Source organism: Miscanthus floridulus, chromosome 17 (genome assembly GCF_019320115.1).
Source record: "Miscanthus floridulus cultivar M001 chromosome 17, ASM1932011v1, whole genome shotgun sequence".
In the NCBI taxonomy this organism is placed as follows: Eukaryota; Viridiplantae; Streptophyta; class Magnoliopsida; order Poales; family Poaceae; genus Miscanthus; species Miscanthus floridulus.
Window position 1 is genome coordinate 96,932,966 of NC_089596.1, and position 24,089 is coordinate 96,957,054.

Sequence of the window (24,089 nt, forward strand, 5' to 3'; positions counted from 1 at the left end):
TTTTTGGTGAGTGATTCGGTTGCACATTCTCCTATGATGGAGACACATTCTAGCACAGTGCATAAGCGCCAGGCTGTTGTTGATGCACGGGTGTTGAATCAGCCTGCTCTGGCAATGACACAGAACGAGCCGGTACCGGTGGATGCTTCCTCGGTACCTGGGCTAGTTAAGGCGCCAGCTCAGAAACAAAAGGAAGTTGAGCTTGCTGGGCTAGTAGGAGCTAAGGAGGGGACAGGGGCGAACAAGCCTGTTGATCTGGTGAAGGCGATGGCTGCACCTGAGATTTCAACATTAGATGTTCGCAATGACGGTAATGTTTCAATTTTAAATAATTCTGATGCTAGGTCTGAGAATTTCTATTCTGTGGACGGTTTTCGTCACAGTCTTCGGGCTAATAATTCTCAGGTTAATGGTGTCGATGCAGCTGATGAGAATTTGTTGTTCAAGTCCATATTGAGAGCCGCGAAGCGGAACTTGGACGGTCCGCTGGGGAACAAGACGGTGGCAACTGAATGCGGGATGCCACAATCACCTTTCATCCCACAACTACAAATGAATGGTAACCCCAACCCGTCCTCTTCCATTTCTTTTGTAGGCATGCCGTCTGATTTATGCGCGGAAAATTTACAAAGGGTTGGGTTTAAACAAGGCGAGGGCTGCATTAGTAGTGTAAATGTTTCCATTAATGGGCTAAAACAAATTGAAATTGATAGGAGGAAATTACAGCTGACCCAAAAAGGTAAAACTAATATTGGGATAGCCACACAGGAGGAAGATAGTGATGATGATGTCGCTGAATCCACAGGCAATTTACTATCACAATTAATTCAGGAAGTCTCCGAAGTGGACTTTGATGAGGAAGACTTGGACACAAAGATTTGTAATCTTAAGGTCTGTCCTCGTAAATCAAAGAGTAAGAAGGATAAAAGGAAAAAATTAAAAGTTTTAAAATGAAGGGTTTCTTTTGGAATAGCAGAGGTCTATCAGACTTGGCTAAATTCAAATACATTGCTGATGCAACAAAAGAGCACAAGTTAGACTTTATAGCAATAATGGAAACAGGAAAACAAGATATGTCAAAAACAAATTTGGCACGACTCACAGAAGATGCTGACTTTGTTTGGCATTGCCTTCCTCCGAAAGGTCGATCATGTGGCATCCTCCTTGGGATTAATGCCACTATGCTAGACTTATCGGTGATAGTTGAAGGGGAATTTTACGTTAAGTTTCACTTAACGAATAAAATTGATAAGTTTAGATTTAGATGGATTTTGATGGCAGTGTATGGTCCAGCTCAAGATGATTTTAAATCAAGTTTCTTGGCTGAAGTAGTTCGTGCTTGCCAACAGAATCAGTTGCCCACCTTGTTTGGAGGCGATTTTAACATTCTAAGGCATAGCGGAGAAAAGAATAACACAAGATTTAATGATCGATGGCCGTTTCTGTTCAATGCTGTAATCGATAGCTTTGACTTGAGGGAAATCGAGCTGACTGGTCGTCAATTCACTTGGGCTGATTCATTACCTATTCCAACATATGAAAAACTAGATAGAGTTCTAATGTCTACGGAATGGGAATTCAAATACCCTCTAGTGGCAGTTCAAGCTCTAGACAGAGGGGTTTCTGATCATACACCGCTTCTCTTGGACACTGGGACAGCCCGCATACTTGGGGGGAGCGAAGCCTTTTAGGTTTGAGCTAAGCTGGTTCACACATGAGGATTTCTTCGACCGAGTCGTGGAAGTATGGAACAAGCCAGTAAGAGGGAATAATTTGGTGCAGTGGTGGAACAATAAGCTTAGCGCCTTGCGGCGGCATCTGCGTGGCTGGGCTTCCAACATAAATGGAAGTTATAAGCAGCAGAAAGACGGATTGCAAGCCACAATCACAGATCTCGATACTGCAGCTTAGATAAGGGATTTGACTGAGGCTGAGCGCACCTTCCTTGCTCAGTCCCAGGATCACCTTACCAAACTACTTAGAGAGGAGGAAATAAAATATTATCAGCGTGCCAAGGTTAAGGATATTTTATATGGAGACAATAACACCAAATACTTTCAAATGATTGCTAATGGCAAGCATAGGAAAAAGAGGATTTTTACTCTGGATGACGCCAATGGGAGAATTGAGGGGCAGGCAAACCTAAAAGAATATATTACGAACTTCTATAAAGATCTGTTTAGTGAACCTGAAGAGAGACCTTTTAGTCTGGATGATCGGACTGAGGATATTACTCAGGTATCTGAATATGAAAATGACCTCTTGACTACCCCTGTCACGGAGGAGGAGGTCAAGATTGCGGTTTTCAATATGGAACATAACAAAGCACCGGGTCCAGACGGCTTTCTTGCTGAATTCTATCAGAAATTCTAGGGAACCATAAAGGGAGACCTTTATGCAAATGTTCCATGATCTTCATAGAGGAGAGCTGCCAATTTTTAGTCTTAACTTTGAGGTGATTACCTTATTACCTAAAGTCCAGGAGGCAAATGTCATCCAGCAATATCGACCTATTTGTCTACTTAATGTGAGCTTCAAGATATTCACCAAAGTAGCAACACTAAGAATTAACCTAATTGCGGACAAAGTTATTAGCCCAACTCAAATAGCATTTATGCATGGACGAAACATCCTGGAAGGGGTCGTCATACTGCATGAAACTGTCCATGAGTTACACCGCAAGAAAATGAATGGGATAATCCTTATGATTTATTTCGAAAAGGCATATGGTCCTCCGACTCGAGCTCTGACTCGACGTCGCTCCTATTTTCCTCGGCCTTCATGCGTCGGGCGATCTCCTTCTCCTTCTCATACTTCCGCCGAGCCTCCTTGGCTTTCTTCTTCTTCTTGGCATCCGCCGCCTCCTTCTGGGTGGCCTGCCGAGTCGCGCCCTCCGGTCCCTTCGGAAGGTGCGGCCGGGACTTGTAAGCTTCAAGTCCCTACAAAACAGACAACTCAAAATCAAAAAAGCAGGAAAGCAAAGGGGAAAAGAACATGGAGTAAAGAGAGGGGAGCATACCAGTTTGGACACCACTGAGGCGTTGAGAGGTCCGGGCTTTCCATCGACCTTCTCTTTGGGCTTCAGCTGCAGCACCCGGTCGAGGCGACTCTAGACCTCGATGTTCGGTAGCTCCTCCAGCGACGCATGATCGAGGTCCGTTGGGCCGTCATACTTCCACATCAGCCGCGCCCTCTCCGCCAATGGAGCAACCCGATGGCGGTAGAGGGTGTGGAACACCCACACCCCGTCAAGCCCGTGCCGCACGAGCTTCTGGAGCTCCGCCTCGATGATCTCCACCTTCTCCTGACGGGAAGGGCCCCACGACCAACTTACCCGCCTCTTCGGCCTTTCGCCGGTGAACGCCAGGAACGGCGCCTCCACCGGGTTCCTGATATAGAACCACTCGTCGTGTCACCCCCGGTTGGAGTCGCAGGGGATGTACGCGGCATACGAGCCCCCCACGCTCGGTTTCTTCTACAGGGCGAAGCCCCCCACCGGCGTGGCTTCGGGTGGATTCCCCACCGACAAAGTTCACCCAGAGAACAGCCGCCGAAAGAAGTCCGCGTACGGCTCCATCCCGAGGAAGGCCTCATAGACGGTGACGAAGCCGGCGATATGCAGCACCCTAGTCGGATTGAGGTGCTACAACTCTAGACCCCACTCATTGAGGAGCCCGCGCAGGAACCAGTGCGTGGGGTATCCTAACCCACGCTTGTGGAAGGCAAGGAAGGAAACCACCTCGCCGGGCCGAGGTTGCAGGAAATCCTCCCTCCCGGGAGCCCTCCAGTGTGCCACCTCCTTCGGCGGCAGAAAACCACTTCACGGCGAAGGACTTCAGCACGGACTCCCTCACAGTGGATGACCTCCAGCCCAACATTTTGCTCTAGATTCATGAATAGATTTGTGAGTTTTCTCCTCTCCCTCGCTCTCTCCCTTTTGTCTCCTAGGAACCGCCGTGACACTCAGACGCTCTTAGCGAGAAGGAAGAAAGAGGAGAGACGGCAGATGAGGAATAGGCGAAGGAACGGGGCAAAAGCCCTCTCCCTTCTCCTACTTAAAGAAAAGGGCGCAGCGGTTGGGGAAGGCGCGGCGATTGGGGAAAGGCGAAATGACGGGGGCAAAAAACCCTCTCCCTTCCCCATTTAATGCAGATGGGATACGATGGAACGCGCCCTAACCGATGAGATGCACCCTGCTCGACAAAACGGCGCCTGGTCAGACGGGACGTGGCTTGGGTATGGCCCACCACTACCGCACGACTGGGCATGAAAAACAAAGTGCCACCATGCGCAGGCGGCTCTCCGCCTTCCCAGGCGGGACTTGAAAAAACCCAAACAACGGAATCTCCGTCAGGAGAGACCATCGGGCTTCCTAAGTCGATCAAATGTCTTAGGAAAACGCCAAGAGACAGGTAAGGAGCAAAGGGACGCCCCATGTAGGCCATGCCGACTCTGTCACAAACGACGAGCACGGATCCTGGTCGAACATTTCCGATTGGAGCTCTTCAAACCCCGTCACTCGAGTCATCAAGGTAACATTACTGACCCCTGCTATTTCTTTATATAATCATTCATACTGAAAGCATCTAGGCCTCTAGTTGGGTTTCGGTGATTAATGACAATACATGATTACTGTGACTAACGTGTGTTTTACAGGGGTAATTAAGTTAGGTCACGGTAATAGAGATCGATTGGGCTATCATGGTGGTCATGCCCCTACGATGGAAATCATTTCGGTTTTCAAAGGATGGACGACAAGGTTAAGGATGGACTAGTTCTAAGTGTCGTTTGGTATTGAAGAGACACTTGGAGTAGTTTAGGACTTTATTTTTCCTTTAGCCGTACTATTAAGGGAGGTATGGACGGGTAGCTTGACCTAGGTGAATCTAGTAAGTTAGGTGCGGTGCACACTTGCTAAATCTAGCACTAGGTAGCTACTAAAAAGCCCTTATATCTATTGGAGCAAACTTCATTCACATATGATTGAGAGTTGAAAGTGAATAGATGGTCAAATACTGACCAGATGCTGGTTCCAGTGTGATTGGACGCTGGCGCAGAGTCCGGTTAGTTCATTTGATCAAGGTGATTTTATCTGGCGCAATCGGACGCTGAGAGGTGAGTGACCGGATGCTGGGTGCCAGCGTCCGGTCGACTCCAGTAAGGTTCCAGAGAGGGAAAATCATGACCGGACGCTGTCCAGCATCCGGTCACAACTTAAACACTGGAGTTTAGGGAGAACTGACCGGAGCGTCTGGTCAACATGACCAGAGCGTCCGGTCACCCCGCATAGGCACATAACGGTTTATTTTTCAGCCGTGTATATAAATACTTCTTCCATTCGTGTGTGGGGGTACTTTTGCTCATTCCAACATCTAGGAAACATATTTGAGAGTGCCAAGAAGAGTAAGGTCCTAGTGAGGTGATTGAGATTTGAGAATCCCAAAGAGAGCCCTCATTAGTGAAAGCAAGAGTAGCAAAGTGTGCATCCACCCTTCTCATTAGGCTTGTCATGGTCAAGTGAGAGTTCGTGCTTGTTACTCTTGGTGATCACCATCATCTAGATGACTTGGTGGTGATTGGGAGCTTTGTGATCATCCGGTGGAGCTTGTGGATGACCCAACTCAAGTTGTGAGCGGTTGTGGGTGATTCACCGCGACGGAGTGTCGAAAAATCAACCCATAGAGAGCACTTGATCCTTGCGCGGATCAAGGGGGAGTTACACCCTTGCGCGGGTGTTCCAACGAGGACTAGTGGGGAGTGGCGACTCTCCGATACCTCGGCAAAACATCGCCGCGTTCCTCCTTCTCTCTTTACTTTGTGCATTTACTTTGAGCAATTCAATTCTTGTCATTTACATTTATAGAATAGTCATGCTAGAGTAGGATTGGAACATAGGTTGCTAAACTTTTATATGGTAGAATCAATAGAAACACTTTCTAGGCACAAGGGGTTAATTGGGCTAACCATATGACTTAATTATTGCAAAGAAATTTAGAATTAGCCCAATTCACCCCCTCTTGGGCATCTTGATCCTTTCAATTGGTATCAAAGCCTCGTGCTTATGTTTTTAGACTTAACCGCCTAGAGAAAGATGTCTCACGTGGATGGTCCTCCTCCTATCTTTGAGGGGGATGATTTTCCATATTGGAAAATTTACATGGAGGTGTATTTAGAAGCTCTAGAGGTTGGAATACTTAGAGCCGCCTCACAAGGCTTCCCAAAACCTCAGGATGCCACACACCTACAAGGCGATGAGGTGAATTATGAGAAATGGAATGCAAAGGCTCGAAACACCATCTTTAGAGGCCTTTGCAAAGATGTGTTCAACCGGGTGAGGAACCACAAAGACGCCCATGCACTATGGTCGGATATTTGTGCGCTCCATGAGAGAACCATGGGCGAGCGTGAGGAACGCTATCATCTTGTCATGAAAAAACTAAATTCATTTGAAATGCTTCCTAAAGAGAGTGCTAATGAAATGTACTCATGCTTGAATGTTCTTGTAGAGGAAGTCAATGGGCTTGGACTTACCCAAATGCAACCATCCGACGTTGTAAGAAAGATTTTGAGTGTCCTCCCCATTGACAAATATGGGCATATTGTGACCGTGCTTTACAAGGTGATCTTTCCACCGCTACACCGACACAAATGTTGGGAAAGATCAATGCTTATGAGATGTACATGCATATCACATCACAAGATGGCTCATCCTCTAACAAGAAGAAAGATAAGGACTTAGCATTCAAAGCTAGCCAAGAGAAGGGCAAAGCAAGGCTTGAGTATGAGAGCTCAAGTGATGATGAAGTTGATGATGCTAGTCTTGCTCTCATGGTGAGAAGAACCGCCAAGATGCTAAAGAAGCTTAACAAGAGTGGCATCAAGTTTGATGGCAAGAAAAAGAAGTTCTTCACTAGCTCTAGAAGGAAGCTAATCTCGGAGATGGATTGCTACAATTGTGGGGAACTTGGTCATCTAGCACATCAATGCACAAAGCCCAAGAAAGACAAGTACAAGGGCAAGAAAGATGACTCAAGTAATGAAGAAGAAGATGAGAAGAAGAAGAACAAACCATACAAGAAGAAAGATGGCAAGAAGAAGGACTTCCACAAGAAGAAGAAGAATGGGAAGGCCTACATCATTGGTGATTGGCTCACAGACATTGATTCATCAAGTTGCTCATCCAATGATGATAGTGATAATGAGAAGGTGGCCGCCATTGTGATTGACTCTTCATCATCTTCACCAACACCACCGCTATCATCCTCTAAACACTTATGCCTTATGGCCAAGGGTGAACGAAAGGTATCAAATAATAATGATAGTAGTAGTGATGATCATGCTAACAATGATAATTGTGATAGTGATAGTGATGATGATGAATTTGAATCACTTTCAAATGATGAACTTGTCAAATTGCTAAACAAATATACTAGGATCATTAGAAAGACTAGAGCCAAGAATGATAAGCTAGAAGCCAAGAATGATTCTCTTTTAGCTAAATGTGATATAGCCGAAAAGGCTAGTGTTGAGCTTAGAGAAACAAATGATGCTATATCATCCAAGCTCAAGGAGCTCAAATCTTCTAAGAAAGAGCTTAAAGAAAAACATGATAAACTTGAGAGGATACATAATGAGCTCATCACTAGCCATAATATGCTAAAAGATTAATATACAACTCTCAAGATTAATCATGATAATCTTGTCATTGCTCAAGAATATTTATCTAATGAGCCACATGATGCTACTAACGATGTTGTTAAGATTGATATAGCTACATCATGTGATGATTTGATCATTGAGAGTATTGAGCAAAGTTCTAGTAGCAAGGGCAAGCAAGTGGTTGAGACCGATAATTATGGTGAGTATGTCAAGCTCAAGAATGATAATGAAAAACTAAAGAAAGATCTTGAAGAGCTCAAAACCACCAACACCATAGTGCTAGAAACTCTTGATCATGATGGTGATTTAATTCTTAAGAAAGAGAAGTTAAAAGAAGAGAATAAGAAGCTCAAGGAAGAGAAAAATAATGATGCACTCAAGGAAGAGAACAAGAAGCTCAAATTGGAGAAAGAGCATCTCAAGATTGGATTGAGTAAGTTCACAAGAGGCAAGCATCTTCAAAGTGAGCTACTAATGAACACCTTCATGAAGATGGATAGAAGTGGTATTGGGTACTTGGCAAACCAAGAGAAGAAGGCTCAAGCTCAACAACACCACAAGTCAAAGCCAAAGCCAAAGAGATGTTTTGAGTGTGGACAAGAAGGCCACTTTGCCCATGAGTGCCAAACTCCACCACCACAACCCTTGCCCAAGCATGCTAGACCTTTTGCTTTCAATGCTCATTACATGCTTAGAAAGGATTCTAGTGGGGAAGATGAAAGTCATGTTCTTAGGACCTCTCAACAAGAATAGGCCTAAGAAAATTTAGGTAGCAAAGTCACTTGTTGAGAAGGTGAAGGGCCCTCAACAAGTTTGGGTTCCTAAAGCTTGATCTCTTGTGTGTAGGTGAACTACAAGACCGGTGGAAGTCATTGAGTTATTGATAGTGGTTGCACACAACATATGACTGGTGATCCTCGTATGTTCAGCTCACTAGATGAAGAAGTAGATGGATACGAAAGAATCACATTTGGAGATAATTCAAAGGGCAAGGTTAAAGGATTGGGCAAAGTGGCAATATCAAATGATCATTCTATCTCAAATGTGCTATATGTTGCTTCATTTAGCTTCAACTTGCTATCCGTTGGACAATTGTGTGATCTTGGCTTTCAATGCTTATTCACCGAGAAGGAAGTTGTTGTATCTAAGAAGGATGATGATCAAGTGATATTCAAAGGATTTAGATACAACAATCTATATTTAGTGGATTTCACCTCCGAAGATGCTAACTTGAAGACATGCCTATTCACCAAAACAACACTTGGGTGGCTATGGCATAGAAGACTTGCTCATGTTGGGATGAGCTCACTCAAGAAGCTAATGAAGAATGATTTGGTGAGAGGGTTGAAGGATGTGAAGTTTGAGAAGGACAAGCTTTGTAGTGTATGTCAAGCCGGCAAGCAAGTTGCAAATACTCATCCAACAAAAGCTTTCATGTCAACCACAAGAGTGCTAGAACTCCTTCACATGGACTTATTTGGACCAACAACATACAAGAGTTTGGGAGGAAATCTTTGTCTTATGATTGTTGATTACAATTCAAGATACACTTGGGTATTCTTCCTTCATGACAAATCCAAAGTTACATCTTGCTTTAAGAAGTTTGCCAAGAGAGCACAAAATGAATTTGAAGTGAAGCTCAAGAAAATTTGAAGTGACAACGGCAAAGAATTTGACAACACAAACATAAAAGCCTATTGTGATGAAGTTAGGATCAAGCATGAGGTCTCCGCAACATATACTCCTCAACAAAATAGTGTAGTTGAGAGAAAGAACTAGATATTGATCACACTAGCAAGAACAATGCTTGATAAGTACAACACTCCTGAAGCTCTATGGGCGGAAGCTATCAACACTGCATGCTATGCATCCAACCGTCTATTCCTTAAAAAGTTTCTTGGCAAGACACCTTATGAGTTGCTCAATGGGAAGAAGCCGGATGTCTCCTTCTTTAGGGTATTTGGTTACAAATGCTACATCTACAAGAAGCGGCAACACCTAGAGAAGTTTCAAAAATATTGTGATATTGGTTTTCTCGTTGGTTACTTATCAAAGTCCAAAGCATATAGAGTATTTAATCATGCCACCGGCTTGGTTGAAGAAACATATGATGTGGAGTTTGATGAATCTAACGGCTCCCAAGGAGCACATGAGAATCTTGATGATGTAGGTGATGAACCATTGAGGGAGGCTATGAAGAATATTCTGGTTGGAGACATCAAGCCTCAAGATAATGAAGATGTACAAGTGATTAATCCACCTTCTTCATCAAATGTGCCACAAGATGGTGAAAAAGATGGGAGAGTAGAAAATAAAGATACTCATGTCTCCCATGATCAAATGGTGGTACAAGCACAAGATGTTGATGCTTCACAACCTCCCCCTCAACTAGTCCATAGAAGAAATACACCTCTACTATAAGCTCATCCACAAGATCTCATCATAGGGAGTCCATCAAATAGAGTAATGACTCGCTCACAAAAACTTGCTTCATTTATTGAACATCACTCTTTTGTCTCTTGCTTTGAGCCTACTAAGGTAGAAGAAGCACTTCAAGATCCGGATTGGATAAATGCCATGCATGAAGAGTTGAACAACTTCATCCGTAATGAAGTTTGGACTCTTAAACAGTGACCAAAAGGTGCAAGAGTCATTAGAACAAAGCGGGTGTTCCACAACATGCAAGATGATCAAGGCGTTGTTGTGAGGAACAAGACAAGACTAGTTGCAAAGGGTTCTCTTAAGTTAAAGGTTTGGATTTTGGAGAGACCTTTGCACCGGTTGCAAAACTAGAAGTCATTCGTATCCTCCTTGCATATGCATCACATCATGAAATGAAACTATATCAAATGGATGTGAAAAGTGTATTTTTAAATGGCTTTATTAATGAACTAGTCTATGTTGATCAACCTCCCGGGTTTGAAGACTCTAGATATCCTAATCATGTTTATAGGTTGTCCAAGGCGCTATATGGGCTTAAGCAAGCCCTAAGAGCTTGGTATGAGCGTCTTCGGGACTTCCTCATTGAGAAGGGCTTTATCATTAGGAAAGTCGACACCACACTATTCACCAAGAAGCTTGATGGACATATCTTCAATTGTCAAGTGTATGTTGATGATATCATCTTTGGATCATCAAATGAAGATTCTTGCAAAGAGTTTGATGAAATGATGTCGAAGGAGTTCGAGATGTCAATGATTGAAGAGCTTATATTCTTTCTTAGTTTTCAAGTCAAGCAAATGAGAGAAGAGATTTTTATCTGTCAAGAGAAATATACAAATGATCTTCTCAAGATATTCAAGATGGATGAATGTAAGCCAATCAAGACACCAATGCCAACTAATGGATATCTCAACCTAGATGAGGGAGGTAACACGGTTGATTAAACTCTCTACCGCTCTATGATTGATAGCTTGTTATATTTAACCGCATCTAGGTCCGACATCATGTTTAGTGTGTGTATGTGTGCTAGATTTCAAGCTAATCTTAAGGAAACTCATTTGATTGCCGTTAAAAGAATCCTTAGGTATCTTAAGCACACACCAAGCATTGACCTTTGGTATCTCAAAGGAGCTATATTTGAATTAGTTGGCTATTCCGATTCGGATTATGTCGGTTGCAAAGTTGATAGAAAAAGCACATCCGGAGGGTGCCATTTGCTTGGTAGATCACTTGTGTCTTGGTCCTCCAAGAAGCAAAATAGTGTGACTTTGTCCACCGTCGAAGCGGAATACATTGCCGCGGGTGCTTGTTGTGCACAAATACTTTATATGAAATAAACTTTGCTAGATTATGGTGTAGTTCTAGAAAAAGTACTTTTGTGCGATAATGAAAGTGCGGTAAAACTTGCAAATAATCTGGTTCAACACTCTCGCACCAAGCACATAGATATTCGCCATCACTTTCTTAGAGATCATGTTACAAAGAATGATATTTCATTAGAAGGTGTAAGGACTGAGGATCAATTGGCGGATATCTTCACTAAATCGCTAGATGAGGTGACTTTTTATCGATTATGGAATGAGCTCAATATGCTTGACTTTAGTAACTTCACTAAAAATTGAGCTTGTGTTGTCTCTTGCATTGCATTGTAATATACAACATGTTTACTTTATGGTAATGCACTTAGGGCTTGTCTAACATGGTTAAGAAACCGCTATAAAGCGTGTGAAGAAGCTTAACCTTGGATCAAACTTGACAAGCAACTAGATTTACTTTCAATTATTGCATTACATAGGCATGATTGTTGCTTTGTCGTTTATCTTCAATTGCTCTCTTATTGCCTATTTTCTTAAAAAGAATTATAGCCTAAGGCAAAATATTTTGAAAAAATTAAGGGTTTGAGAGAGGTCACTCACATTAGTCCCAATTGGTGTTTATTTGGATCTTATTGAAGTTAGGACTTGATTGGGAACAGGCAGCATGAAAGACTTTGAAGATTTGCTAGAAAAAGAGTGACCGGACGCTGCACCAGACTCTGTAGTCCAGCGTCCGGTCAGTTCACAGGAGGTGAACCTGCTGCGATGGAGTGACCGGACTCTGCTGTTCAGCGTCCAGTCATATGGTGGTTCAGCGTCCGATCAAGCGAAGACAATCAAGGCAGTGAGGACCGGACTCTAGCTGCGTCCGGTAGGGGATCACCGGACGCGTCCGGTCACAATTCCATGGGTTTTGGACCTCTCTGGAATCCACCGGACTCTGGGTGGTAGCGTCCGGTCGTTGCCACCGGAGCGTCCGGTCGTTGCCACCAGAGTGTCTGGTCTATAAAAAATGTTTGGATCATGGACTCTTTCTTCTTTCCTAATCCAATCCGTCGGGGGACCCCCATATAACGCCACGCCGTTTGACCTAATCTTCATCTCGCACCGCGCCGACATCGCCGCAGCGCTCTAGTCGCCGACTCCACAGCTCGCCTGCACCGCATTGCTTCCCCGCCGTGAGCTCGTGTCTCCAGCACTACCGCGCCGCTCCTTCCTATGCCCGCACGCCGCCGCACCCCCCGCGCGTCACCACGCCCGCGCCATGCTCCAGCGCCGCCGCCGTACCAAGCAGCAGCGCTGCCTGTGCCTGAGCCTCTACGCCAGCAAGAAGCACCGCCGGTGCTCTAGCCACTGCTCACCGTGCCTCTTCACTGCAGTGCACCGTCGAGCCACGCCGCCAGCTTCACCAGCGCCTAGAGCCCTGCCTGAACCCTAGCCATCGATTCACTGTGCATTGCGAACCCTAGCTTCACAATGCCTCCCGGTGGTTCCTCGATTGTCGTTCCTCTTCTTTTCGGATCGCCGGTTCGTCAGGTAGCAAGCCCTTGTTTCCAATTTCGTATCTATTGCTTCCTTTCTTTGGGTTTTGTATCTCTAGATATATTGTAATTATTCATATATCCGATCTATTCCATCGTGCAGTGAGTCGGTGTTTTTGAGGTCTCAGTGGTAATTGTCAGTCAACTCGGGGCCAAGCTCACGAGTACAGATCGAGGCCAAGCCTCAGAAGTGATAGTTGGCAGTTGATCTTTGTCAGCGACAGTTGTTCTTTTTAGCTCCATCAGATGGCTCATGTCAAGAATGTCGAAGGTGGTTCTGGTGATGAGGATCCGAGGCCCCCGCCTCGCCAGCCTACAGATACAAAAGGCAAGGCGATGAAGAAGCTAGTGACAAAGAAGCGTAAGTACCCTGATGCAGATACAGCGAGAGCAGCCACAGTTGCAGAGGCCGCAGAGCGCGTAGAGAGAGGAGGTACTCGGAGTGGTGTTGTTATTACAGATCAGCTTTCTCCAACTATGAGGGCTGCACTTGAGCAGGTTGAGCACCGTCATGGTGGTCCAGCTGGGACTATCATGGTTGGAGGATGGCGTGTTGCTATTGATGAGAGTCAGTCTTAGGGGGAGTCACAATAGCAGCCACAGCCAGTAGAGCAGACTCAGGAGGGAGAGCAGGCTGAGGAGACAGAGCAGGCACCTCAGCCACAGTTATGTCGCTCTGGTCATACTCGTGCTCAAGTCACACTGAGGCCAGAGACACAGCGGAGGGGTTCTCATCCACCGCCTAGACCATAGGGTCCGCCTCCAGTGACACACTTGGATTTGAGGGCTACCACGGCCAAGCAGGTTCATTAGCTCAGATTTGTGGACTTTGAGCAGTGGTTCCTGCCGAGGAGATGAGCGTGCATCAGAGAGCTTCCACACACCACTGCAGGAAGATTTTTATAATGCATATCTTAATAGTGGGGCAATTTTTAGATCTCAGAGGGTGTGCAACATTGAGTCCATAGTAGCAGCAGCTGGAGAGCATATTCGCCCTTACCTATCTTACTTGCCAGGGCTGACAGATTTACTTGGATGGATAGGCTTATATGTTTCATCTTGGGTCCGTGAGTTTTATACTACACTCTGGATTGACCCACAACATAGATTTATACACTTTACATTCAGAGGCAGAGATTACAGGCTGATGAGCTTTAGGGTTAGAGAGATTCTCAGGCTTTAGGAGCAGCCAGTCTGGCTTCATGAGGTTTGCTATGGACAGACAATGCCTCCTAGACACCCTCATGGCGATATGGTGCCTCCTACAGACTTGGTTCACCATTGCTTCACAGAGCCATTCAGTGAGGGGTCGAGCAGGACACCCAGTGATCTCACTCCTACTGCTAGAGTGCTTGATGCTATTATGAGGACACTGCTTTCGAGGATGGGGTATCGCGAGGGCTTAACTCACATATAGCTATGGTTACTGAACTATCTGATGCAGCAGACTGTGTTTGACATTGGGGATCTCCTTCTATTAGAGATGGAGGACACTATTGTAAAGGGGTTCAGGGGTCACTGGCAGCTGCCATATGCTCACTGAATTACATTCCTGATCCACAGAGCAGTTACTGTGAGGCCACCTAAGATGCTGGCAGAGTATAGTGGTGCTACAATAGAGTTCCCTGTATATAACATGACTCAGATGATCCGCCATACTGCAGTGAGGACACCCAGCTAGCTGTGCTGTCGTCCAGAGGTGCTAGAGACTACAGCCTAGTAGGATAAGACCATCAAGGGCATAGCAGCTACTGAGGAGGAGCAGTTAGATGCTCAGTAGGAGGGGATGGTCGAGAGCGACCCCAGTGATAGCTCAGATGATGACTACTAGGATATTCCTCAGATGCCTCCACGACGAGATGACCATGAGGCCGGTAGCTCCAGTTTAGGTCCACCTGCACTATAGACAGACCCTGCTCTACTTGCCATACTTGAGCGGATGAGACAGGATCAGGCTTGCCAGGCCGAGGAGACCGCTGCTACTTTCGCATAGTTCCAGACTAGGTAGGATGAGTTCTAGCGATAGCAGCAGGTGATCCAGCAATAGTAGTAGGCTATACAGCAGCAGCAGGCCATGCATCAGCAGCAGCTTCTCATGCAGCAGCAGCTACTTGGGTTTATGTAGCATGTTGTGATAGCTATTGGGGCTCCACCACCACAGCCTTCACCCTAGCTTAGTCAGCCTACCACCACTTCTATGACTCCAGTTATATAGCTCAGTGGGCTTCAGAGTCAGGGACAACCACCAGCATAGTTTCCTTCACCTATAGAGTAGGTGTCATAATGGTTTGCTTCGCCAGTGCTAGCCCCATAGTTCACACCTCTTCATACAGGCTTTACTCTGCCTTAGAGTTCGTTAGTGCTCACCCCGGTTTCTAGGAGCCTTGGTGCTTCATTCAGTGAGTTGACAGGGCAGCCTACACCGCTAGAGCTACATGTCCCAGGTCCTTCCATAGTTGCACCTATTACTAGGACTACAGAGACGCTCCCTTCTTCAGTTGCATCATCAGAGCAGGCAACGCCAGTTCTAGATCCGACCTAGACCGCTTCAACATCACTTCCAGCTATAGAGGGTCAAGATCAGATGATGATGGCACACAGTTTCAGCTCACTCCTCGTACCTCAGTGCCCGACTCATCCATTGCAGCCCCGCCGACTGACCCTTAGGTTTTGGTGTTTGACACCAAAGGGGGAGAGGGATCGAGTATGTTAGCCTTAGGGGGAGCGATACATTTAGGGGGAGTCTATCTATTAGCTTATAGCTTATCTACTACATTTGGAGTTTTATGTGTGATACATTATGCATTCATGTTTACTATTATGCATTGAACTACTTAAGTGTGATCGTAATCGTGATATTTGACATGTGTGCTCTCTACTTTGAATTATTTATATGTCATATCACTTGTGTTATGCTCATTTGCTTTACTTCTGTATTTTACTCTGATGCAAATGAGCTTTATTACTTGTACTCATGCTTATTTCATATCTTTTGAGTACATCATATTGGCTTGGGTCATATAAGTTTGCCTAACTCTTTTGTTCTTATTGTCAAAAGCTTATATGAACGAAGCATGTTAAAGACCTCATCTCTTTCACATACTCGAGTTAGTATTGTCATCAATCACTAAAAAGGGATAGATTGAAAACATCTAGGTCCCTAGTTGGGTTTCAGTGATTAATGACAATACATGATTAATGTGACTAACGTGTGTTTTGAAGAGGCAATTAAGTTAGGTCACGGTAATGAAGATCGGTTGCGCTATCATGGTGGTCATGCCCCTATGATGGAAATCGTTTCGGTTTTCAAAGGATGGATGACAATGTTAAGGATAGACTAGTTTTAAGTATCGTTTGGTGTTCAGGAGACACTTAGAGTAGTTTAGGACTTTGTTTTTCCTTCGGCCATACTATTGAGGGGGGTATGGATGGGTAGCTTGACCTAGGTGAGTCTAGTGAGTTAGGTGTGGTGCAAACTTGCTAAATCTAGCATAGGTAGCTCCTAAAAATCCCTTAGATTCATTGGAGCAAACTTTATTCATGTATGATTGAGAGTTGGAAGTGAATGGAGGGTCAAATACTGACTGAACGCTGGTTCCGGTGTGACCGGACGCTAGCGCAGAGTCCGGTCAATTCATTTGATCAAGGTGATTTCGTCTGGCGCGACTGGACGCTGAGAGGTGAGTGACCGGACGCTGGGTGCCAGCGTTCGGTCGACTCCAGTAAGGTTCCAGAGAGGGAAAATCGTGACTAGACGCGTCCGATCACAACTTAAACATTGGAGTTCAAGGAGAACTGACCAGAGCATTTGGTCAACATGATCGGAGCGTCCGGTCACCCCGTAGAGGCACATAACGGTTCGTTTTTTCAGCCATGTGTATAAATACTTCCTCCATTCGTGTGTGGGAGTACTTTTGCTCATTCCAACAGCTGAGAAACACCTTTGAGAGTGCCAAGAAGAGCAAGGTCCTAGTGAGATGATTGAGATTTGAGAATCTCAAAGAGAGCCCTCATTAGTGAAAGCAAGAGTAGTAAAGTGTGCATCCACCCTTCTCATTAGGCTTGTCATGGTCAAGTGAGAGTTCATGCTTGTTACTCTTAGTGATCGCCATCACCTAGACGGCTTGATTGGGAGCTTGGTGATCATCCGGTGGAGCTTGTGGATGACCCAACTTAAGTTGTGAGCAGTTGTGGGTGATTCACCGTGATGGAGTGTCAAAGAATGAATCCGTAGAGAGCACTTGATCCTTGCATGGATCAAGGGGGAGCTACACCCATGCACGGGTGCTCCAACGAGGACTAGTGGGGAGTGGCGACTCTCTGATACCTCGGCAAAACATCGTCCCGTTCCTCCTTCTCTCTTTACTTTGTGCATTTACTTTGAGCAATTCAATTCTTGTCATTTACATTCATAGAATTATCATGCTAGAGTAGGATTGGAACATAGGTTGTTAAACTTTTGTGTGGTAGAATCAATAGAAACACTTTCTAGGCACAAGGGGTTAATTGGGCTAACCGTATGACTTAATTATTCCAAAGAAATTTAGAATTGGCCCAATTCACCTCCCCCTCTTGGGCATCTTGATCCTTTCACATACATTCATTCCATACGCCCACGCCCCCTAGACTATTCGGGCCTAAATTGCCTAGGGGCTCGGGAACTAAGGCATCGCACGTGCAGCGAAATGCATCACAACGCTCTGTGTTGCATCATGAAGCGGCAGATGCCTCATTCAACATGAGCAACGACCGACCGGGGTTCGAAGGTTGGCCCACAAAGGGCTCGAGGCCACCTCGCGTCGAACAGAGCCAGGGAAGAAAACGCAAATGAGCCCCGTGAGGCCCTCGCCTAGTCTGCCCCAAAGCAGACAAGGTCATCTCAACCTTCTCGTTCGATCCTAAACCTCTTGCCAAACCCACAGAATCTCCATCGAGGGGAGGCCAGCAGGCCACCCGGGTTGGTCTCCGGAATGACCCAGGCATCTGTCGGGTTGCAGGTAAAGGAGCAGTGGAATGTGACAAGAGGGCTATGCCGACCTCATCACGAACGACGAACCCGGATTCCACTCGATCATACCTGTTAGCGAGCTCACCGAGCGCGTCACTAGAGCCCAAGCGATCGAGGCAAGCGATAAAGCTCAGCCCATCCGGTTGTGAGAAACCGAGGATAGGGTAACTCACAAAACTCAAACCAACCCCTACCAAGCCCAATAGGGCTCGGGGGCTCAAGATCCCTAAACTAAACTGCCTCAGTTGCGCGGGTTGCACCGAGGCCAAGATCTGCGAGCTCCATCTCGCCCGATCCCTAAACTAACTGCCTCGGCTGCGTGGGCTGCACCGAGGCCAGGATCCACGAGCTCTGTCTCGCCTGATCCCTAAACTAACTGCCTCGGCTGCGTGGTCTACACCGAGGCCAGGATCCATGAGCTCCATCTCCCCTGATCCCTAAACTAACTGCCTCGGCTACACGGGGTGCACCGAGGCTAGGATCCGCGAGCTCCATCTCCCCCGATCCCTAAAACTAACTGCCTCTGCTACGCGGGCTGCACCGAGGCCAGGATCCGTGAGCACTGACTCACCCGATCCCTAAAACTAACTACTTCAGCTACGCGGGGATCCCTAAAAAACTGCCTCAGCTGTGCACGACACCTTGGTTGAAAACTCCGTCTCGACTAAAATGCACGCACACACGCCCGCTAACAAAACCCCCTAGACGATTCTGTCCGAATCGCCTGGGGGCTCGTGGGCTACACCCGTGGGTGCGCTCATGTGGACCCACTGACGAAACAAAAATTTCCCTGCTGGCAACACGAAAAACCCCCCAGATGATTCTGCATGAATCGTCCAGGGGCTCAGGGGCTACACCCGCGGGTGCGCTCGCGCGCACCCCCTGTCAAGACAAAAATCCCTAAACAATTCTACCCGAATCACCCGGGGGCTCAGGGGCTCCTATCGGGTTCATAAACCCAGGGTCCCTCATGGTCTGGCTTCCCAACAAAAGCTTGGCCCAACAGACAACGTTGCGAGCAACGCGCACCTCATGGGCCGGCCCAAATACCTAGATGACATGCTAGAAGGACGATCCAATCTCCGACCAGAAGGCCTGGTCGAGGATGAATGGCGCCCTCTTTCGACTTTGGCCCACCTCTCCGACCGGAGCACTCTCTTTGGTCTCCAGCCCACCTCTGGACGGTCTTGCCAATCGAAAGGCCTGGCCAAAATGCCACTTCTGACTTCGACCCGCTTCTCTGACCGAGAATGCACCGGACCCCTACCTACGACTCCTCTTCGATTGGCGCAATCAGAGCCGACTAGGACCAACCGATCGGGGATACCCGCTCGGTAAGGACCAGGAAACAGATAGAGAAAGCTGGCAGCGCACTCAAGTCAACCGCAATACCAAGGATCGTACCCTGTACACTTGCAGGACAGTACCATGCGACCTCCCCTGGCGTGACAGAACGCAAGCAGTGTTGTAGGCACCGACATTTTTGCCTACAGTGTTGTGGGCGCCATCAACTCCCATACCAGACAAATACGGTAAGGCTCTCCCCATGTGCCTCTGAGGCATCAACAGTGTTGTGGGCGCCGGCATTTACCGTGCCAGGCGAACATAGTAAAACCCCCTACATGCCTCTCGACATCAATAGTATAGCAAGTACCGACATCTGCCATACCTGAAGAAGACGATGCAACCTCCCATGTACATCTGACATTCAACGGTATTATAGGTGCCTACCATTATCTTGTACTTGCCAGTGTGGGCAGCAAGACTTAGCAGCGAACGTACTCCCTCCCTCTCACTTGTAAGGCCATCCTCTTCATCTATAAAAGGGGATGCGCTCTCTTTCAACAGATAAGTTCATTCAAATTGATCGGTTCACTAGTTCACAACAACAGAACCGCCCGGTTCAAACCACAAGCACACGCTCGAACACATAGCGCATAGCGAAGCTCCCGTCACTCTCGGCCCCTCTGACCAAAGTCCGACTAGACCTCTTGTACCCCCCATCTTTCTCCTTTTCATTTATAACCCCACTGCAAACTTCGAGCACCTGGGCTTAGGAATAAAGTCATCAACTGACTCAAACTGGACGTAGGGCACATTGCCCGAACCAGTATAAACCCTATGTCATTGAGTGCTAGGCCACCTTCGATCACAACGTATGGCAAAACTACAAATATTTACATGTTGGTCACTTTCTGCACCGACACTATGTATACTTAAAAGTGTCACCCATGAAAGAAGTACAGAGGTTTGGAATAAAAAGAAAGCTTGCGCCTAGATATGTAGGACCATACAAGATTATTGAACAGAAAGAAAATGTCGCTTATAAGTTACAACTTCCTCCAGAGATGAGTGTTATATTCGATGTCTTCCATGTTTCTCAGTTGAAAAGATGTCTTCATATACCTGAGGAAGCCATTGCACCCACCAACATTAAGCTCCAATCGGATTTGACGTATGAAGAGAAACCAATCCGTGCGCTAGAAGGAATGGAAAGAGTAACATGGAGCAAGGTCATTAAGTTCTATAAGGTGGTGTGGAATAACCATAGTGAACAAGATTTCACATGGGAATGGGAGGATTACTTATGTGAGGTTTATCTCGTCTTTTACAAAGAATGGTAGGTCTTTCAAATCTCAGGACGAGATTTCTATAAGGGGGAGGGGCTGTAACACCTCTGTGTTAAGCATCACAATTTGCACTTGCATTTCATGAGCATAAGCATCATCCAAGCATTCATGAACATGAGTATATGAAATTTCATCTCATTCTTATACTTTGTCACATGAAATGTTGATTCATATATATATATGCTAATGCTTACATATGCTAGGATTTACATGTGACCAATGTATAAAATATTTGTGGGACCTTAGGAGTACCTTAAACATGTTTAGAATATCACATGGAACAACTTTGGTATTCATGACTTGGACTCATTTGGCCTCTAAGTCATGGTTATAGTGTAGACTTTCATTTTCAAGTTGTATGTTTGACCTAAGCTGAACTATAGCATAGAGTGTTTGCATGGTAGTGCACCCTTAAGCAAAGTTGTAGTACTTGACTAGCGTAACAACTTTTATTTTTGGGTTAATGTATAATTTAGTGCATAGCATGCTAAAAAACAACTCACAAGTTTCAACAAAATGTTGTTTTGAACTTGCAAAATTTTTCTGTCTCAAACGAGGATTTCAGTTTTAAGTGCAGCACTTTAGGGCTTTTGTAGATTTCAAACTATTAAGAATTTGGGGATTCTTCCCAAAGCAAAGTTAGAGATCTCATGTAGCTCTACAACTTTTATTAAGGAAGTTTTTGCTAATTTGCAATGGATTAGGAGTAATTGGATCACCAATTCATGCTGTCAGTCGGCGAAGGCAGCGCCTGAACCACGCCCGGTAGTGGCCAACCAGCCACAGGCCACGGCCGCTGCATGGCGGTCGTACGCCGGTGTTAGCCCGGCCAGTTAGGCCAACACGCACCCTTAAGTGATGCGCACCCACCGTGCTCATTCACTCTCGCTCTCTCGCCCTCTCGGTGCCTCACCTTTGCCGCGCCCGTGCGGAACTACAGCGCCACCGTCGCCGCCGCACCTCCGCCGACCGCACGCGCAACCACCACTACACCACCATCCAATCCATCTTGCTCACAGCTCTGCCACCACCTCCTCCACCTTGTCGACCCGCTTGCACCACCATTCGAGCAAGGGTAAGGCCGCATTTCACCTCGTCGTAGCCGCCATTGTCACCAGAGCGCCGCCGCGCTCGTGGCTCATTATGGCTCCGCCGTTCCGCCGCACCGCATGCCTTTGTTTTCTTTGGTCCAGCACCACGCTAGAGTCTTACAACTTAGGCTGGAGTTAGGGATAACGCTACTATGTGGCGGTGCCAGAACGAGTCGCCGCCTCGCGCGCGCCCACCATGGCCGCCGTGGCGCTCAAGCTTGTCGCCATAGAGTTGGTTCACCATCTCCCTCCTTTCTTGCGCGCCTTAGGTCGAGTAACCCTAGGCCTTGTTAGTGGCAAGATGGAGACCCACCTTTCACCGCCATTTAGCTAGAACAGTGTGAGCACCTCCGTGCTCCGTGCGCCGCCGCACGGCCATGCACGCGGCTGAGCTCACCGGCGCCACCTTGTGCCCTCACCTGCACCGTGTAGCTTCCCTAGGTCACTAGGATGGAGTAGACGTCCTCGTCTAAGTGTGCCGTAGCCAGAGATAATCGGCGTACCACCGCCGACTTCCGCTATCCACCATGGCCATCGTCGAGCTTACTCTGGCGAGTCTCTGGACCAACTAAGTGCACCTATCGATACAGGACGTCGAGGCAAAGCCGTCGGTGGTGACCTCATCGCTGGTGACCTCGTCGGTGACAAGTAGTGGTCGGTCAATCACCGTGCTCTGCTTTGTGTGACTGACGTGTGGGGCCAGATTGACTCGGGGTCCCGCTGTCAGCCTCTGGGTTCACTAGAGTCGGGTGTGTCTAGCATTTAGGTTTAGTTTGATTTTTGATTTCTTTCATAGATTTGAATGCATGTTTCAAAAATTCATATCTCAAGCTAGGAGTGTCCAATTTTGGTGAACCAAATTTTGTTAGTTTTATACTAAAGTGTAGTATTTGATAAAAATATGAGATGCACTGTTTCTAGTATTTTTCTAGTATAATAAAATGCAGCTAGATAAATGCTTTTTAAATGGTTTCTATCTTGTAAATTGCATAACTTGAGCTAGAAAAGTGATAAAATTGTGATTCCAATTTTGCTGGTCTTTTGTTGGCATGCTCTAGCTAGGAAAAATATTAAACCTATAGTAAACATACTTTTAATATGGTCTTCATATTTAATCCCAATTAATTGCTAGTTTCTACTGAAATTAATTAAGATAAAAATACATAACATATGATCATGCAAATTTTTACACAATATTCTTATGGTTGGAGGAATGTAAGAAAAATATTAAATCTGTTGTTTGACATTTTTCACTATGCTAAACTATTTTTGCTAAAATCAGCCTATGTAACTTGTCATTTTTTAGAGGTAGTTGTACTTATCCAAATGGAATGAAATTTGTACAGTGGAATTTATTAAGCACTGGAATTATTTATCCTTCAAATCATCCTATTATTTAAGGAAAATAATAAATAGATATAAATAAGTTAGTTATGTTTGACCATGATGTTTTCTAGGGTACTTGTGATACATATTATCTGTTGATATTATTAATAAGGCTTAAAAGCAATTAGTTGTATGCAACTAGTTAATTATTGCTTTATAATTCAACTAGATGGTTGTATGTATAGTTTTAGTTGAGTTGATAATTTCATGCTGATAATGGTCTTTTCTGTAAAACTTGTTAATAACAAAGTTGTAGATAACTTACTTATCTACCTTGTGTTAAATTTTCATAGTCATAAGCCTTATGGTTTAAGAATTATGGCTGTTAGAAGTCAGCTGTCAGAAATGTTTGCTCTCTATATAGATTTGAATGATTGAACTGTTTGACCTAGATAACTACTGAATCACATTCTGATGATTAAAAGAAAGTTGTAGCCAATTTCATAAGCTTTCTGAATGTCCACAACCATATTATTTTGATGTGTATAACTCCGGTTATGGTCAAAACAAGTGGCTGATGTCTTGTAGTCCAGAAAATGATTTACATAAGTGTTTACTTAAGTAGTAGAGAAAAGATATGCGCCTACTCAGTAAAATAAGATGCAACTTATTATTACTTTGATGCAATGCTGTCGAAAACACTTATAAGGATGCATTCATCACATCATATCATATTATACATGTCATTATATATGCATTCGTAATATCTTATTCTGTGCTCATGCATATAGGATCGTCTGAAGAGATAACTCTCCTAGAGTTCAACGAGGAAGCAGAAGAGGATCAGCAGGAGACGTCTCAGGCCATAGCTCCAGGAGAAGAAGAGCAGACTCTCAAAGATCTCCCTGAGTGCCCGGATCACCTGCCAACCTCTTTCCTCAAAGGCAAGTCCCGGAACATTCTAAGTCTCCTATGTTTTACAGAATATTACTTGAGTCATTTATGTTTGATGCATTAGGTTATAAGAGTTGATTAGAAACACTTGATACATAGAACTACCTTGTCTAGTTACATAT

The 24,089-nt window shown here is 45.5% G+C and overlaps 1 protein-coding gene across 1 annotated transcript; it reads left to right on the top strand.

The window, feature by feature from the left end:
- Positions 1–207: 207 nt before the first annotated feature.
- LOC136517492 (uncharacterized) lies at positions 208–24,089 on the top strand. The gene is made up of 3 exons (XM_066511059.1): positions 208–310; positions 425–559; positions 23,805–24,089. Exons 1-3 carry the CDS (start codon positions 268–270, stop codon positions 24,029–24,031), a joined length of 405 nt encoding a protein of 134 aa, XP_066367156.1. The 5' UTR covers positions 208–267; the 3' UTR covers positions 24,032–24,089.

Excerpts from the sequence above, each read along its gene's own strand:
- LOC136517492 (XM_066511059.1), top strand. The coding sequence starts at position 268 with ATGGCTGCACCTGAGATTTCAACATTAGATGTTCGCAATGACG. Across the intron at positions 311-424 it reads ATTAGATGTTCGCAATGACG|CTGATGAGAATTTGTTGTTC; the intron begins GTAATGTTTCAA and ends GTGTCGATGCAG. Across the intron at positions 560-23,804 it reads CCCACAACTACAAATGAATG|GATCGTCTGAAGAGATAACT; the intron begins GTAACCCCAACC and ends TCATGCATATAG.